This window comes from Panulirus ornatus, chromosome 58, assembly GCF_036320965.1.
Source record: "Panulirus ornatus isolate Po-2019 chromosome 58, ASM3632096v1, whole genome shotgun sequence".
NCBI lineage: Eukaryota > Metazoa > Arthropoda > Malacostraca > Decapoda > Palinuridae > Panulirus > Panulirus ornatus.
The window spans coordinates 19,544,113-19,562,451 of record NC_092281.1 but is presented as its reverse complement, the minus strand read 5'-3'; the positions used below and the strand labels follow the sequence as shown (position 1 = coordinate 19,562,451).

At 38.0% G+C, this 18,339-nt stretch overlaps 1 protein-coding gene across 3 annotated transcripts in view; it reads left to right on the top strand.

Moving 5' to 3' along the window:
* The first annotated feature begins 9,519 nt into the window (after positions 1-9,519).
* LOC139766625 (uncharacterized) overlaps positions 9,520-18,339 on the top strand; it is a 43,983-nt gene continuing 35,163 nt past the window's right edge. Inside the window, exons 1-2 of one of the 3 annotated variants that reach the window (XM_071695492.1) lie at positions 9,520-9,568; positions 17,107-17,231. In XM_071695492.1, coding sequence (XP_071551593.1) covers positions 17,122-17,231 — 110 coding nt within the window. In that variant the 5' untranslated portion in view covers positions 9,520-9,568; positions 17,107-17,121. The other 2 variants (XM_071695493.1, XM_071695494.1) reach the window with 2 other exon arrangements.

Below are 18,339 nucleotides of genomic sequence, written 5' to 3'. Positions count from 1 at the left end.
AAGTATGAAGTGTGTTGGGGATGAGAGAGCTTGGGAAGTGAGTCAGTTGTTGTTCGCTGATGATACAGCGCTGGTGGCTGATTCATGTGAGAAACTGCAGAAGCTGGTGACTGAGTTTGGTAAAGTGTGTGAAAGAAGAAAGTTAAGAGTAAATGTGAATAAGAGCATGGTTATTAGGTACAGTAGGGTTGAGGGTCAAGTCAATTGGGAGGTAAGTTTGAATGGAGAAAAACTGGAGGAAGTAAAGTGTTTTAGATATCTGGGAGTGGATCTGGCAGCGGATGGAACCATGGAAGCGGAAGTGGATCATAGGGTGGGGGAGGGGGCGAAAATTCTGGGAGCCTTGAAGAATGTGTGGAAGTCGAGAACATTATCTCGGAAAGCAAAAATGGGTATGTTTGAAGGGATAGTGGTTCCAACAATGTTGTATGGTTGCGAGGCGTGGGCTATGGATAGAGTTGTGCGCAGGAGGGTGGATGTGCTGGAAATGAGATGTTTGAGGACAATGTGTGGTGTGAGGTGGTTTGATCGAGTGAGCAACGTAAGGGTAAGAGAGATGTGTGGAAATAAAAAGAGCGTGGTTGAGAGAGCAGAAGAGGGTGTTTTGAAGTGGTTTGGGCATATGGAGAGGATGAGTGAGGAAAGATTGACCAAGAGGATATATGTGTCGGAGGTGGAGGGAACAAGGAGAAGTGGGAGACCAAATTGGAGGTGGAAAGATGGAGTGAAAAAGATTTTGTGTGATCGGGGCCTGAACATGCAGGAGGGTGAAAGGAGGGCAAGGAATTGAGTGAATTGGATCGATGTGGTATACCGGTGTTGACGTGCTGTCAGTGGGTTGAATCAGGGCATGTGAAGCGTCTGGGGTAAACCATGGAAAGCTGTGTAGGTATGTATATTTGCGTGTGTGGGCGTATGTATATACATGTGTATGGGGGGGGTTGGGCCATTTCTTTCGTCTGTTTCCTTGCGCTACCTCGCAAACGCGGGAGACAGCGACAAAGTATATTAAAAAAAAATATATATATATATATATATATATATATATATATATATATATATATATATATATATATATATATGCCTTGATTCAATCCACTGACAGCACGTCAACCCCTGTATACCACATCGCTCCAACTCACTCTATTCCTTGCCCTCCTTTCACCCTCCTGCATGTTCAGGCCCCGATCACACAAAATCTTTTTCACTCCATCTTTCCACCTCCAATTTGGTCTCCCTCTTCTCCTCGTTCCCTCCACCTCCGACACATATATCCTCTTGGTCAATCTTTCCTCACTCATTCTCTCCATGTGCCCAAACCATTTCAAAACACCCTCTTCTGCTCTCTCAACCACGCTCTTTTTATTTCCACACATCTCTCTTACCCCTACGTTACTTACTCGATCAAACCACCTCACACCACACATTGTCCTCAAACATCTCATTTCCAGCACATCCATCCTCCTGCGCACAACTCTATCCATAGCCCACGCCTCGCAACCATACAACATTGTTGGAAGCACTATTCCTTCAAACATACCCATTTTTGCTTTCCGAGATAATGCTCTCGACTTCCACACATTCTTCAAGGCTCCCAAAATTTTCGCCCCCTCCCCCACCCTATGATCCACTTCCGCTTCCATGGTTCCATCCGCTGCCAGATCCACTCCCAGATATCTAAAACACTTCACTTCCTCCAGTTTTTCTCCATTCAAACTCACCTCCCAATTGACTTGACCCTCAACCCTACTGTACCTAATAACCTTGCTCTTATTCACATTTACTCTTAACTTTCTTCTTCCACACACTTTACCAAACTCAGTCACCAGCGCTGTATCATCAGCGAACAACAACTGACTCACTTCCCAAGCTCTCTCATCCCCAACAGACTTCATACTTGCCCCTCTTTCCAAAACTCTTGCATTCACCTCCCTAACAACCCCATCCATAAACAAATTAAACAACCATGGAGACATCACACACCCCTGCCGCAAACCTACATTCACTGAGAACCAGTCACTTTCCTCTCTTCCTACACGTACACATGCGTTACATCCTCGATAAAAACTTTTCACTGCTTCTAGCAACTTGCCTCCCACACCATATATATATATATATATATATATATATATATATATATTTTTTTTTTTCATACTATTCGCCATTTCCCGCGATAGCGAGGTAGCATTAAGAACAGAGGACTGGGCCTTTTTTGGAATATCCTATATATTTATATATATATTTTCTTTCTTTCAAACTATTTGCCATTTCCCGCGTTAGCGAGATAGCATTAAGAACAGAAGAACAGAGGACTGGGCCTTTGAGGGAATATCCTCACCTAGCCCCCTTCTCTGTTCCTTCTTTTGGAAGATTAAAAAAAAAACGTGAGGGGAGAATTTCCAGCCCCCCCGCTCCCTTCCCTTTTAGTCACCTACGACACGCAGGGAATACATGGGAAGTATTCTTTTTCCCCTATCCCCTATCCCCAGGGATAATTGGGAGGTAAGTTTGGATGGACAAAAACTGGAGGAAGTAAAGTGTTTTAGATATCTGGGAGTGGATCTGGCAGCGGATGGAACCATAGAAGCGGAAGTGAATCATAGGGTGGGGGAGGGGGCGAAAATTCTGGGAGCGTTGAAGAATGTTTGGAAGTCGAGAACATTATCTCGGAAAGCAAAAATGGCTATGTTTGAAGGAATAGTGCTTCCAACAATGATGTATGGTTGCGAGGCGTGGGCTATGAATAGAGTTGTGCGCAGGAGGGTGGATGAGCTGGAAATGAGATGTTTGAGGACAATACGTGGTGTGAGGTGGTTTGATCGAGTAAGTAATGTAAGGGTAAGAGAGATGTGTAGAAATAAAAAGAGTGTGGTTGAGAGAGCAGAAGAGGGTGTTTTGAAATGGTTTGGTCACATGGAGAGAATGAAAGAGGAAAGATTGACCAAGAGGATATATGTGTCAGAGGTGGAGGGAACGAGGAGAAGTGGGAGACCGAATTGGAGGTGGAAAGATGGAGTGAAAAAGATTTTGAGTGATCGGGGACTAAACATGCAGGAGGGTGAAAGGCGTGCAAGGATAGAGTGAATTGGAACGATGTGGTATACCGGGGTCGACGTGCTGTCAATGGATTGAACCAGGGCATGTGAAGCGTCTGGGGTAAACCATGGAAGGTTCTGTGGGGCCTGGATGTGGAAAGGGAGCTGTGGTTTCGGTGTATTATTACATGACAGCTAGAGATTGAGTGTGAATGAATGGGGCCTTTGTTGTCTTTTCCTAGCCCTACCTCGCACGCATGAGGGGGGAGGGGGTTGTTATTACATGTGTGGCGAGGTGGCGATGGGAATAAATAAAGGCAGACAGTATGAATTTTGTACATGTGTATATATGTATATGTCTGTGTGTGTATATACATGTGTATGTGGGTGGGTTGGGCCATTTTTCGTGTGTTTTCTTGCGCTACCTCGCAAACGCGGGAGACAGTGACAAAGCAAAATAAATAAATAAATAAATATATATATATATATATATATATATTTTTTTTTTTTTTTATACTTTGTCGCTGTCTCCCGCGTTTGCGAGGTAGCGCAAGGAAACAGACGAAAGAAATGGCCCAACCCCCCCCCATACACATGTATATACATACGTCCACACACGCAAATATACATACCTACACAGCTTTCCATGGTTTACCCCAGACGCTTCACATGCCTTGATTCAATCCACTGACAGCACGTCAACCCCGGTATACCACATCGCTCCAATTCACTCTATTCCTTGCCCTCCTTTCACCCTCCTGCATGTTCAGGCCCCGATCACACAAAATCTTTTTCACTCCATCTTTCCACCTCCAATTTGGTCTCCCTCTTCTCCTTGCTCCCTCCACCTCCGACACATATATCCTCTTGGTCAATCTTTCCTCACTCATCCTCTCCATGTGCCCAAACCACTTCAAAACACCCTCTTCTGCTCTCTCAACCACGCTCTTTTTATTTCCACACATCTCTCTTACCCTTACGTTACTCACTCGATCAAACCACCTCACACCACACATTGTCCTCAAACATCTCATTTCCAGCACATCCATCCTCCTGCGCACAACTCTATCCATAGCCCACGCCTCGCAACCATACAACATTGTTGGAACCACTATTCCTTCAAACATACCCATTTTTGCTTTCCGAGATAATGTTCTCGACTTCCACACATTCTTCAAGGCCCCCAGAATTTTCGCCCCCTCCCCCACCCTATGATCCACTTCCGCTTCCATGGTTCCATCCGCTGCCAGATCCACTCCCAGATATCTAAAACACTTCACTTCCTCCAGTTTTTCTCCATTCAAACTCACCTCCCAATTGACTTGACCCTCAACCCTACTGTACCTAATAACCTTGCTCTTATTCACATTTACTCTTAACTTTCTTCTTCCACACACTTTACCAAACTCAGTCACCAGCTTCTGCAGTTTCTCATATGAATCAGCCACCAGCGCTGTATCATCAGCGAACAACAACTGACTCACTTCCCAAGCTCTCTCATCCCCAACAGACTTCATACTTGCCCCTCTTTCCAAAACTCTTGCATTTACCTCCCTAACAACCCCATCCATAAACAAATTAAACAACCATGGAGACATCACACACCCCTGCCGCAAACCTACATTCACTGAGAACCAATCACTTTCCTCTCTTCCTACACGTACACATGCCTTACATCCTCGATAAAAACTTTTCACTGCTTCTAACAACTTGCCTCCCACACCATATATTCTTAATACCTTCCACAGAGCATCTCTATCAACTCTATCATATGCCTTCTCCAGATCCATAAATGCTACATACAAATCCATTTGCTTTTCTAAGTATTTCTCACATACATTCTTCAAAGCAAACACCTGATCCACACATCCTCTACCACTTCTGAAACCACCATATATATATATATATATATATATATATATATATATATATATATATATATATATATATATATATATATAAAATTACAGAGGTATAAGTTTGTTGAGTATTCCTGGGAAATTATATGGGAGGGTATTGATTGAGAGGGTGAAGGCATGTACAGAGCATCAGATTGGGGAAGAGCAGTGTGGTTTCAGAAGTGGTAGAGGATGTGTGGATCAGGTGTTCGCTTTGAAGAATGTATGTGAGAAATACTTAGAAAAACAAATGGATTTGTATGTAGCATGTATGGATGTGGAGAAGGCATGTGATAGAACTGATATAGATGCTCTGCGGAAGGTATTAAGAATATACGGTGTGGGAGGCAAGTTGTTAGAAGCAGTGAAAAGTTTTTATCGAGGATGTAAGGCATGTATACGAGTAGGAAGAGAGGAAAAGTGATTGTTTCTCAGTGAAAGTCGGTTTGCGGCAGGGGTGTGTGATGCCTCCATAGTTGTTTAATTTGTTTATGGATGGGGCTGTTAGGGAGGTGAATGCAAGAGTTTTGGAGAGAGGGGCAAGTAGGCAGTCTGTTGTGGATGACAGAGCTTGGGAAGTGAGTCGGTTGTTGTTCACTGATGATACAGTGCTGGTGGCTGATTCGGGTGAGAAACTGCAGAAGTTGGTGACCGAGTTTGGTAAAGTGTGTGAAAGAAGAAAGCTGAGAGTAAATGTGAATAAGAGCAAGGTTATTAGCTACAGTAGGGTTGAGGGACAAGTCAATTGAGAGGTACATTTGAAATGAGAAAGACTGGAGGAAGTGAAGTGTTTTAGATATCTGGGAGTGGATTTGGCAGCAGATGGAACCATGGAAGTGGAAGTGAGTCATAGGGTGGGGGAGGGGGCGAAAGTTCTGGGAGCGTTAAAAACCGAGTGGAAGTCGAGAACGTTATCTCAGAAAGCAAAAATGGGTATGTTTGATGGAATAGTGGTTCCAACAATGTTATATGGGTGCGAGGCACGGGCTATAGATAGAGTTGTGTGAGGAGGGTGGATGTGCTGAGATGTTTGAGGACAATGTGTGGTGTGAGGTGGTTTGATCGAGTAAGTAATGAAAGGATGAGAGATGTGTGGTAATAAAAAGAGTGTGGTTGAGAGAGCTGAAGAGGGTGTTTTGAAATGGTTTTGTCACATGGAGAGAATGAATGAGGAAAGCTTGACAAAGAGGATATATGTGTCAGAGATGGAGGGAACAAGAAGTGGGAGACCAATTTGGAGGTGGAAAGATGGAGTGAAAAAGATTTTGAGTGATTGATGCCTGAACATGCAGGAGGGTGAAAGGCACGCAAGGAATAGAGTGAATTAGAATGATGTGGTATACTGGGGTTGATGTGCTGTCAATGTATGTGTGTGTGTGTGTGTGTGTGTGTGTGTAGGGGTAACTGTGTTGTTGAATGATTAGTTACGATTTTCATTATGTATATAGATCATGGTCAGGTGCCTAAGGATTGGCAGAATGCTTGTGTAGTGCTGCTGTATATTGGTAAGGAGTACAAAGATGAGTGTTCAGACTACAGCGGTACACGTTTGCTGAGTGTACATGAGTTGTATGGGAGAGTAGTGATTGAGAGGGTGAAAACATGTACAGAGAATCAGACTGGGAAGGAATGGTGTGGTTTCACAAGTGGTCTAGGATATATGGATCAGAGGTATTTTTTAAAGAATGTGTATGAGAAATACTGAGAGAAACAGAAGGATCTATGTGTGGTATTTATGTGTCTGGAGAAAACATATGATGTGGTTGATAGAGATACCTTGTGAAAGGTCTTTACAAATATATGGTGTTGGAGGAAAGCTATTAAAGGGGGTGGGAAGATTTCATCGAGAGTTAAGGCATGTGTGTGAGTAGGTAAAGAGAAGAGTGAGTGGTTTCTGGTGAAGATTGGTCTGGAGCAGGGTTGTGTGATATCATCATGACTGTTAAATTCATTTAAAGATATTGTGGTAAGGGATGAGTGGGTGAGAGGGCCTGCAAAGTGACTCAGTTGTTGTCATCCAGTGACATGGCACTGGTAGCAGATTCAAGTAGGAAACCGCAGAAGTTGGTGTCTGAATTTGGGAGAGTGTGAAAAGAGGAAATAGTAAATGTGAAAAGAAGCAAGGTTAATAGATTCAACATGGTAAAGCTGGTTAGTTGGCTGTGAATTTGAATGGAGAAAAATTGGAGGAATTAAACATTTTAGATACCTATGAGTGGATGTTGCTGCAAATGGAACAATAGAAGAACGGGAGTGGAAGTGTCATATGGTGGGTAAGGGGGCGAAAGTTCTGGGAGGACTGAGGAGTGTGCGGAAAGAGAGGTCATTATCTGGTCATGCAAAAATGGGCATGATTATAGTAGTACTAACAATGTTGAATGGAAGTGAGGCATGGGCTTTAGATGAAAATGTGTGGAGGAAGGTGGATGTATTGGAAAGTAAATGTTTAAGGACAATACGTTCAATGAGGTAGTTTGATCTATTATCAGAAAGGTAAGAGAGGTGTGGTAATAGGAAGTGTTCCAGGAACAGACGAAGAAAGGCCGCATCTGCTCACATCCATTCAGCTGTCGTGTACCCCTTGCTGTTGGTGCCCATGTACAAGGATGGATGTAACCGGGGGTTGGGCTGGGAGATTGCCAACCCCCTAGAACCATACAAAGTACAGTACTCTAAAGTACATTAAACTTAATGATGATTTATATATTTTTACTCATAAGCTAACACTTCTAGGTCCTCAAAAGGAAAAAGAAATTTACCCATTTCACCAAATTTGAATATTGACTAACATTTTTTTTGTCTGCAAAAACATGTTAATCTGTTTCATGAAACGAACTCCATTGATTATATCTATCAGCTGTGTTGCCGGATATTTGAAAAGAATTAATTACCGGTGTATGCCTTAGTATCATAGTAGCATAAAATTTGTCGTTTATGTTCACTTTGGCACCCAGGATATGATTTCACAGTTCAATACAGTATTTTCTAAAGAAATTCAGTGCTCGATTTTGCTCGACTCCTAACAACTTGGTATGTTAGCTCAATGAATCAAGTACATGTGTATGCTAAATACCAGGTCATAAAGGATATTATTAGCAGTTTGTGCTCGTTTTCAAACGAACGCTCTCACTTTTGAAAGTGGGTATAGTATCATAATATATTTTGCTAAATAGCTAAATCGGAACCAGATATGTACTCTGGAGAGGGGGACAGACACGCCTTTTCACCTGGGCTCTGAAGTATGAGACAAATTTAATGATAGCCAGGGACCTATCTAAAGGGGGGAGACGGAAGCTAAGGAATTCCAAATACTACCGGGGATAAATACATTATACAATATAATTTACTACACTTTTTTTTAGTTATTCTATCATCACTCGAAAGGAAAAAAAAAAAGCGTATCTGTATGCTTCACCAGCATTGGTTTATACTAATGACCAATGACACACGTGTCAGTTTCAACACCTTATATAAGATGACATGTTTATAAGAACGAAATTTTATCTCAGAAAAATTACGTTCACTTATCCTTGATGAAAATTATCACCTGTTTGATAACACTGAATATCAAAATCATTAAAAAATGGCTGCAGAACTCGTTATAATGTCACTTCAGCGCATAAATATTCAGTGTTATGTGAAGCAGATTAACATTAGTGGTTAGATTTAACATTCAAGTGATAAAAAAATAATATTCTAAGTTCTAATAGACAATGTGCCTTTTCATACCAATTTCGAGCTTTTCATCCTTTCTGATAGCGAATTCTATTCCCCCACACCTCCCTTTGACCAAATTATGGTTAGCTCCTGTCTCAATCGAGGTCAAGAACATAACGGGATTTTGAACTGGTCTGCATGGAACTTTTGTACCAAATATAACATCGAGTCGTGTAAAAATGTATTGGACATATTGAACAGGTAGGAAACTGGTTGAGACACGTGTGAGAGAAACATGCACATTACATATTTCATCATAGGTGAGAGGAGATGGAGTTATTGTTCGATATGACAATGACATAATGATAGTTCCGATATTAATCGTATGTTGTAAAATCATCAGTGTATCGAGCGAGCGGTGATATGTCGGATTGTATGACTATATCGCACGGCTGCAGCATGATCATCAAACAGTATCGAAAACGTTCCATGAAATATGATTGTACGTATACTCATATTGTGGATTGATTTCAAACAGAGAAATTATCGAACGAAAAATATCAGTCACGAGAGAAGCGCGCTGGATGCAAATCTTTGCGCACAACGATCAGCAGATTCATGCCCCAAGGTATTATGAGTGTAAAAAGATTTGTGTCGAACATCAAAATTTTCATGAACATGAAAGCGAATTATTTAACGAATACTGTTGGTACTGAAGAAAATTAATTGCACCGTGTTAAAAACGTGAATTTGAGACTTACAGTAGCAAGACATACAATATGCTCATTAACATTCTAGAGAATGCAGATGTTAATCCAATTTTCAAAATTAATTAAAAATCAATTTAAAGATAATATATGAATGAATATAAAAATCAGAATTCCTTTTGTAAGTTTTGTTTAACGAAACTGAAATATAATTTCTTTTGTGAATGTGCTCAGGTAAAAGTGTCAACAAACAAGTTGGGAAGTTTTCGATGTGAGTGAATGTCAGAATTGTTTAACTTTATAGTATTACACGGAGAAATTTGATGAGCAATTAGTTTCTGAGAGTTTATAAAGATTAGAGACAATTTTTGAAATTTTCATAGTAAGTTGCTCTTCTTTGTGTAGAATTTTGCCATCGAAGGAAAAATGTTCTCCACTGCCATTACCCATGTTTTCATTGTTATACCCTGCCATAGAATGACTCGGTTGTTGTGAGTTGAGTTTAAACTTCAGTGTTTGGCACAAAGGCAAGAAAATATTGTAACTGATAATTGTTCCAAATCCCATGTTTAAGGGAATTTTGAATATTTTTAACTGTAGTTTGACAGCTCGATTGGAAGCATTGCATATGACTGTATAATGTTCCACTTTATGGACACCACGTCAGTCACTTAAGAAGGTCGTTCATTACGTTTTGCAACTGAAATAAAATGGGAGTGGGATAGTATAATTTAGATCAGTTTTTTTTTTTCCCCTCTTTGCAATAACATATGCTTTGATGTCCAAACCATACAGGAAAATGAAAGAATTTTGGCAAAATGAAGTTCAGGGAGAAGGAGCCATTGGAGAAAGAGGATATGAAAGACGGCAGCAGAAGTATAGAGGATAGTTTATCACTTGATGGAGTCACTTGTTATAGTTGATATATTTTGACAAAAGTGTTAGTATTGAAACATTTACACTGTCTAGGTTTGATGTAGAATGTGGGATTTTAGGTGTAGCACCTCTTACTCCAATAATACTGTTCTTGCAAACTCCGATAATACTGTTCTTGCAAATTCCAATAATACTGTTCTTGCAAAGTGGGCAGAGAGGGGAAATTGTTTGGTAAAAGCAGTATGGAATGTAAAGAAACCAGAGTTTATGAATGGAACAAAGAACACTAAAGTTGTCTCTGTGCATGCTGTGCATGAGGATGTTAGGAGAGTGATTGTCTTGCGGACAGTTGTCACTGTCGGTGAACACTCACCTGGTGCTTGTACAGCTTCTGTAGAGCTTTATTCAGTTTGTAAGGAGATATACACACCAGTTGAAGCTATAATACAAGAAAAGTTACCTTTAGGGTCTAGAGATACTTAATTTCCTTTATCATTAATGTATTACACAGAATACCACCATACATCACAACATTTGAATCTGACTGAGTCCTAGTTTTGTAAATATGTTGGATGAGTTCGAATATCTTTTAAGAAAATAAGGATTGAATTAATGCTTATGAGATATTTTCCACAGAGAATCAGATTCCTGTATCTTTACAGACATCTAAACTCACTGTTTTCCTTTTGAACCAGATGATCCATGATGAAGTTAAGTGGGGTACATGTTTGATAATAATGGACTTTCACCAATGATAAAACCCACAAAACTTATGTTGTGCTTAAATAGGCAGGTTGTCAGTATGATTTTATATTGAAAGGTTTTAACATTATTCATTTGTTATTTATACCCACATACTCCCGTCTTTCTCATTACCATACCTCTAATGAGTTATTTAGAATAGAAAAGTCAATCTTAAGAATGGAAAAGGAATATCCATCGCTCTGAAATCAATATTTACTATGGCAACAGCAACAACAGAACACAGAGTTTAATTATAGAAGATGTATGTTTGGTGATGGATGAATTAACATTTAAAGTGATAAGATGAAATATGTGGAGGTGGATCTCATACATACAAGAGTGGATGGGAATATGGTGCAAGATTTGAGAAAGAAGATAAAAAATGTAAGATTGTTGCTGAGGAAAAGGATGCCCTTGAGCATTATATTCAAGATTGTAATATACTATCTAGGTTTAGATTGATGAGATGATGTGATCAGTGACGATGCTAATTTTTCATAATGCATTAATGAGAGTGCTGGATTATGGGGATAATTTTTTATTGAACATTGTTTATTAATGCTTACAAGTGTTATGCCAGTTACATCTAGTAGAATTGCTATTTTAATGTAAACACCCCGCCGTACTTTGGATTAGGTCCCTTTTCAATTGAGAATAAACTTTTGAATTCATAATAGGTAAGATGATAGTGGCAAGGGCTTTGAGCATCAGGGAAAATGTGGTGTTACATGATCTAGAAGTAGGTGAAAACCTATTGAAATCAACAGAACAAATGACAACCCTACTCGAGTTCCCTTACCAGTGGAAATTTACATTAATTTTCACTGTTATAGTAGAAATATGTCTTGGACATTATCATCTGCAGACTGGGATCATGTGACCAAAAAACTCTCTAAGCTGTGTTTACATGGGGTCGCTGGCTGTTCGTGCATTGGTAAGTAAACAGTAACTATTGCAGTACATTTTTTCAAATGATATTGGAAGTATAGTAAGTTTTGGGTGCTTAGGAAAGTTAGCTGCACATTCATACATTATTAAACCCCACGTTTTTACTAATTTGAATATCCTTAGCCACTATCACTTTGTCCGTCACCATATATTGAACAAAAAATGCTCCTAGTCATGCTCCCCAAGTTTAATTGTAATCAAGTCAAAGTGTAACCCAGTTATGAAATAAGATTTTGAATTCCCAGAAGATTGAGTTTTTATCCCTAAACTGAAACATTACCCATCATTAACTTTTTGCAGTGATTGTACGTAAACATTGATTTTTCCTATAAGAAATTAGCATTTAGAGCACAGCATTAGAGTACTGCAAGGCTTTGAGTTAGGATGGTTCAATACTCTACTTTGACATGCAAGTGATTAGAAAAGACAAAGATATTTATTTATTTTGCAATACAAAAAAAAAATTCCTTTAATGGTACTTTGAATGACATGATTTGAGGTATTTTTGTGCTCATCTTGCATATTTTGATTACCTTACATCTGAGCATTTGATTAGTATCCCACTGACTGGCAAAATGCCTTTATTTGTGTTCTCTGCTACCCCATTATTTACTGCATCCATTGTAAGTGAAGGCATTTTTAAAAAGTCTACATGTCTTCCACTTGAAACAATTACTGGATTGGATGATTTAGGAATGCCCAAAACAAGGCCTATACCCTCCATCTCTCTTCCATTAGCTCTCATTCCCCCTGCCACCAGCTATCATCCCTTTGATTTTCATAAATCTATTAAGAAATGTCTTTTTCCTTTGAAATTGAAACATTTGTTGAATCAGATAATTCATTGGGTGGTGTAGATAATCCTCATGCCTTTCCCTTTCTCTCCCAGGTGCTTTAATTATACCCATTTCCACTCAGGCAGTACCTAAAGCCCTTATAGCTGTGTTTCAGCACAGTATCTTTTTGAGTAAGTTTTCAATGAATATTATCTAGATTACATCATGACAGAGTGTGGAATTGTGCTCAAAAGGTAAGCTGTTTCAGGTACTGTATGATTCATCCATGAGAATTACCTTAGTAAAAATTTGGTCAGGAACGTAATTCTGCTAGAACAAGATTTTCAATGGTTCAGCTTATGATGGATTCAAAGTTTGACATGTTGTCTGGGAATGTAACCCTGTCATAAGTTGAAGCCATTCTGTAAGATGAGGGAAAGTACTAGTTTTGGGGTACCATTGTATTCCTTAATGGAACTGGATGAAATTGGTATCAGCATATTACTTATACACTTGCCAAAAGTTTATTTAGATAAGTACTGCTTGAATTGCACAATGTATTTTTGTTGTTTGATATTCCAAAAGAAAAAAAGGGGGGGAATAGTGGTGAGGGTTGTGAAAGTCAGGGGAAATATTATCAGTACTGTAAAAATAGGTGAAATACTTGGGAAAAATTAAGAAAGCCTACTAAAATCTTACCTTCTTTCTCCTAGCAGCTGATATTTACCTGAAATGTTTTTGTTTTGTCAAAGTATTCCAAGAAATCTCAAATGCTCTCTTAGGCCTCATAGTGAAATGCATCTGTTGATGGAATCCATCTTTCTATAAAAATTTTCTACAAAATTGAATACATGACTGTGAAGATCGGGAAAATATGGAATTAATTGATGTAAAGTACCTTTGCTGAAATAGTTGTAGAAATAGATAAAACTTAGGAAAACCTCCCTAATTTCACCTAGCTGCCTACATTTACCGTAATTTTCATTTTTGTAGTGGAAACGTATTCACAATGGATCTGGATGAATCCTTTGTGTCTACACTGTTATGAATAATGCACTTCACCTATTCATGAATGGAAACTTTGGCCTATTTTTGTAGTTGCATTGGGGCTAGTGAATGATGTTAGTTGTTACCTTCCCACAAGAGAGTGAGGTTCTTAAAGGATGTCTGTGGCCTCTTATTAGGGCCATCTGAGGAATTGCTTCAGATGGCTGGAATGAGAGGCCTCAGAGGCACTTTTAAGAAACGCATTCCGGTGGAGGGAGGTAGCTAAAAGCATTGTTCATTAGCTCCTTATTGACAAAGAAAACTGTCCTGTGTCACATTTTTTTTAAATATTGGCTTCTAGGTGAAGTTAATTTAGGTTTTCATAGGTTCTGTTGATTTCTGCAAGTGGTTTTGTCCACTTTTGTGATACACAACTCCTCATTCTCCCTGATCTTTGTAGCCATCACCAATAATGCCTTAATTATCATATGGAAAAAAAAAAAGATAAGATTGCTTCTGTAGATCATGTGGCATCAGTCTGAATCAACTCTATCAAGTGTAGAGAATACATTGATACCCATTTCATTCAGTTTTATAAATAGATATAATGCCACCTCCATACAGGTAAATTGAGTCTGGGGGTGTTAATGGATTCACTATTTTTTGTTACAAAGAAAATTCCAAATTGGGATGGTTATAATGATCAGGGAAAATGTGAGGTAAAGAAACATAAGATGAGAAACATCTAGAGATTGTCAAAACCTATCAGAACCTCACCTAACTTCTATTAGCTAAGATATACTCTGATTTTCAGTGTTCATTGTCGAAATATGCTGATGTCTGTACCATTTGTCAGGTCCTGTCACATTGTAAAGAACGTTTACTTGATGTGTTTTTTAAGTGACAGCTCATGAAAACAGGCTGTAAACATGAGACTGCAGTGATATTTTTCAAATAACATTGAAAAAAGGGTAGGCTTGGCTGCTAGGGGAAGTTTGATGAAATTTTTGTTGGTTTAGTTGATTTCTAGAAGTGTTTCACCAATCACAGTTTTCCTGATTTTACTTGCCAACCCAGCTTTCATCTTATTTAGTTTCAGAGAGAAGACATTGTACCATATCATGCGCCTCATCATAGTTTTTTATATAGTCACAGAACTATCCTTGCAAAATGAAGTAAAATATTTGTAAGTGTGAGATGGTGCTCTTACACTTCACAGATACTATCTTTAAGCCAGTTTTTTTTTATTCATATCTTAACACAAACTTCTGTAAATGTTCAGGAAATGAATGATTGTAGAATATATGATAAAAGTGGAGTTTAAGGCCAGTGTGCAGTGATTGCTTACTTAAAAACACATTGCTAAAATGCCAGTTTAACCCCATCACTGTAAGCTTTGGAGTCTGATTGTTATTGCTTTCCAATGGTAATTCATATGTAGAGAATAGAATGAAGGAAGCAGAGCATGATTTAGAGCTTTAGTCCTTATTGTGCAGTAATGGTTATACTGATATTGGGGGTAGGAAGGCTGTTATATATAGGGAAGTCATGGGGTTAAAAGAAGTAAAAGTTGGTGTAACATGATTATGAAACAACAGAAGCTATGAAAATTTCACTAACCTTCCTCAACACCCCATATTTACCTTAAATTTCAGTGTTTTGCTTGAAGTATACCAGTGATATTCTCAGATGCTCTGGGAACCTACTAGATATAAAGTGTATTTATCAGTGGAATCTGTATGTATATCAAAATGAATATAGGACCATAAGGATCATAAAAAGTGGTGGCTTATTTTAAGCAAAAACAGCTGAATCAGTATTGGAAATCAACAAAACTTATGAAAACCTCACTTAGCTTCCCATAGCATCCCTGATCAATCAGATTTTCAAATTGTAGTAGAACCATACTAATGTAATTTTTATTTACTCTGTATCCGAATTTGCATGTACTATATGTGAATAGGTAGCACATTTGTCAGTGGAATCCTTATTTCTGTTGGCAGGGAAGTGCATGGTACCAAGAAACGGTTTGTAACAAGTACTATAACACTTTCATATTTTTCTTATAACATCCAAAATAAAGTAAGTATTGGCACTAGGGAGGTTAGATGAAGTTTTTGGTGATTCTCTTGATTTCGAGGCATGTCCTTTAATTCCTCATTTTCCATGAGCTTTGTTGCCATCTTTATTATTGATTTATGTATTGCTGTAGAATAGAAGATTGTGCCACAAATCATGTTCCATGAATCTTGCTGTGTTTGCCATTCACTGTACAAACCAATTGCAAACCAATATCAAACATGTTTTGAATGTGATAAGAGTAGTGGGGCTAAACTGGTACATTATCAATAAATTAGATGTACTGTTCAGAATCACATCAGATGATTTACTAAAGTTAGGAAAACTTATTACATCAACACTAATCACTTTAGAAATACTAGGGTACTTTGGATTGTGTTTGTGGGATGGTAGGTATTATTTTCTTTCGTAGAGCCAAAAATGAATATGAAAACAAAGAATTCCATTCTAGAAAAACCTCACCAACCCTAACACTGTTTAAAGTAATTGCTGCAGGTGGAATAGAGTTTTATTGGTATCTATAATGTGATTTTAATTGAGAATGATAGGTTGAAATAGCCTTATTCCAAAACCAAAGATAGTAATTATTTATCCTTCTTGTGCTGTCTTTTTATTCTTTTAACACTGTCATAGCAGTTGTTTTCATGCTAGAACTGCAAAACTCTGGAGAGGACATTGATATTGTTATTATAAGTTGATAGTGGGGAGGTTTCTTATGCTCATGGAGAATGTGGTATTAATGTAAAAGTAGGTGAAACACTTCTAAAAATCAACATATCCTATGAAAACCTCACTTAACATTCCCAGTCACCTAAGATTTACCTTGATTTTCAATGCTATTGTTCAAACGTATCAACAATATTGTAATTTGCTTCTTCACAGCATGTGGTAATAATGTGTTCTGAACTTGGTTTATATACATTTGAGGACAAATGAAATTGCATATCTTTGCATAAAACAAATGGCCCAGCCACTAATCTGAGTTTGAGGCCAAGAATTACATAATTTTCAAAATTGTTGAAAACAAGGTAATTGTTGGTTGGTTTGTGAAGTTAGGTGAAGTTTTCATAAAATCTGTTGATTTTTTAAAGTTTCACTTATATTGATTAACCATGCATTCTCTCAGGTAGATGGAAGTGAGATACCAAAAATGAAACAATGCATGGGGAGAGCAATGGAAACATACTGTAATGTATGCAAATGGAAAAACTGAAATATGATACTAGTTCCTAATTTTTACTGGATTTATTGTACATTGTTAAAGTGAAATGATATTCACTTGGTATCTCCTTTGCAAAACATTATTCAGGTAAGATGATACTGTAATAGTTTAGCTATGTGACAGTTCACTGCTGAATATGTGATATGGTAGACTTAATCATTTTGATGATTCTTGCAGCCCTAACTGTCAACAATGGGGCTGTTAGACACTGAGTTGGCAGAGCTGAGGCAGTGTGTTCCACGAGTTATTGCTGACAGCACAGTTGAAGCTTGTGTACCTGCAATGGTGCGCATTAGAATCGAGTAAGTTTTATTGCAGTTAATTTATTTTTTATACATTTATTGTGAAGGCATTTGACATGTTGGTAACTTATATTTAGTGAGGAATCACAAAAGCAGATTTTGGTGTGTTTATGGATTACTGTGATCTCTTGATATGCTTAAAAACTTTTGCTTATTATAGTATTCAACAGTGTTATTTAGTTTGTTTATGTGAAGTAAAAAATGAAATAGTAATGATTTTCCATAAAAAATGAAATAGTAATGATTTCTCCTTGTATTGCTTTTTTGTACTTGTTCTTATATTTGTTAGGAGGCATTTTGGTGTTAGTGTGTCATCATTGTGAACCATAAACAAAAAGGAAGCAGCCTTTTGTGCAGCATAGCTGGCTGGCTGCTATCTAGGAGTACAGAGGTGAAGAGCATAGTATTAGGGATGATGTACTGTCATTATTTAATATAGTATAACTGTATTCCTTTTTTGTATAGTCCTGAACATATCTTAGTACTTTTGTAGAATAAACATATTTCTTATGTTTGAAATGCTGATGTCTAATTTTGAAGCTTTCATAATAGTGCTTGAGATATATCTTTCACGGGTGACTCTTCCCTAACCCCCTATTTCCTTTTAAGTTAGTGCCTCTCTAGCAATTCTCTCTTTAGTTAAAAGTTCCATTTACATAATCTCTTCCTTTTATTTGTTTATCACTATTTCTACAAGTTTTATTACTGAAAATATCATTCTCTGATTTATATTTTTGCATCATAGCACTCACTATGAAGAAACTGAAGGTAATGTTGACATTGAAGACAGACTTAAAATCACTTACTCACCAAACAGCTCAGTGCTTATATGAGTTTGCTGCATTCCTCATTGTATCATATGCACAGGTAATGAAAGGAAGCTTAAAAATCCTGTGGCTTAGTCATGCTCTCTGATTGCTGGAAGTACAACCAAAGCAAATGATCTTAGTGTGAAAGTGAAAAAAGAGTTGCTGATTTGGAGGAATCAGAATCAGAAATTTATGCATTTAACCATTTTGATATGCAAATAATTTGTTTATTACTTACTCAGTGCACAGAAATGGCTTTTTTTATTTACAAAAAGGGGTGCTATGGATGGCATTGGCAC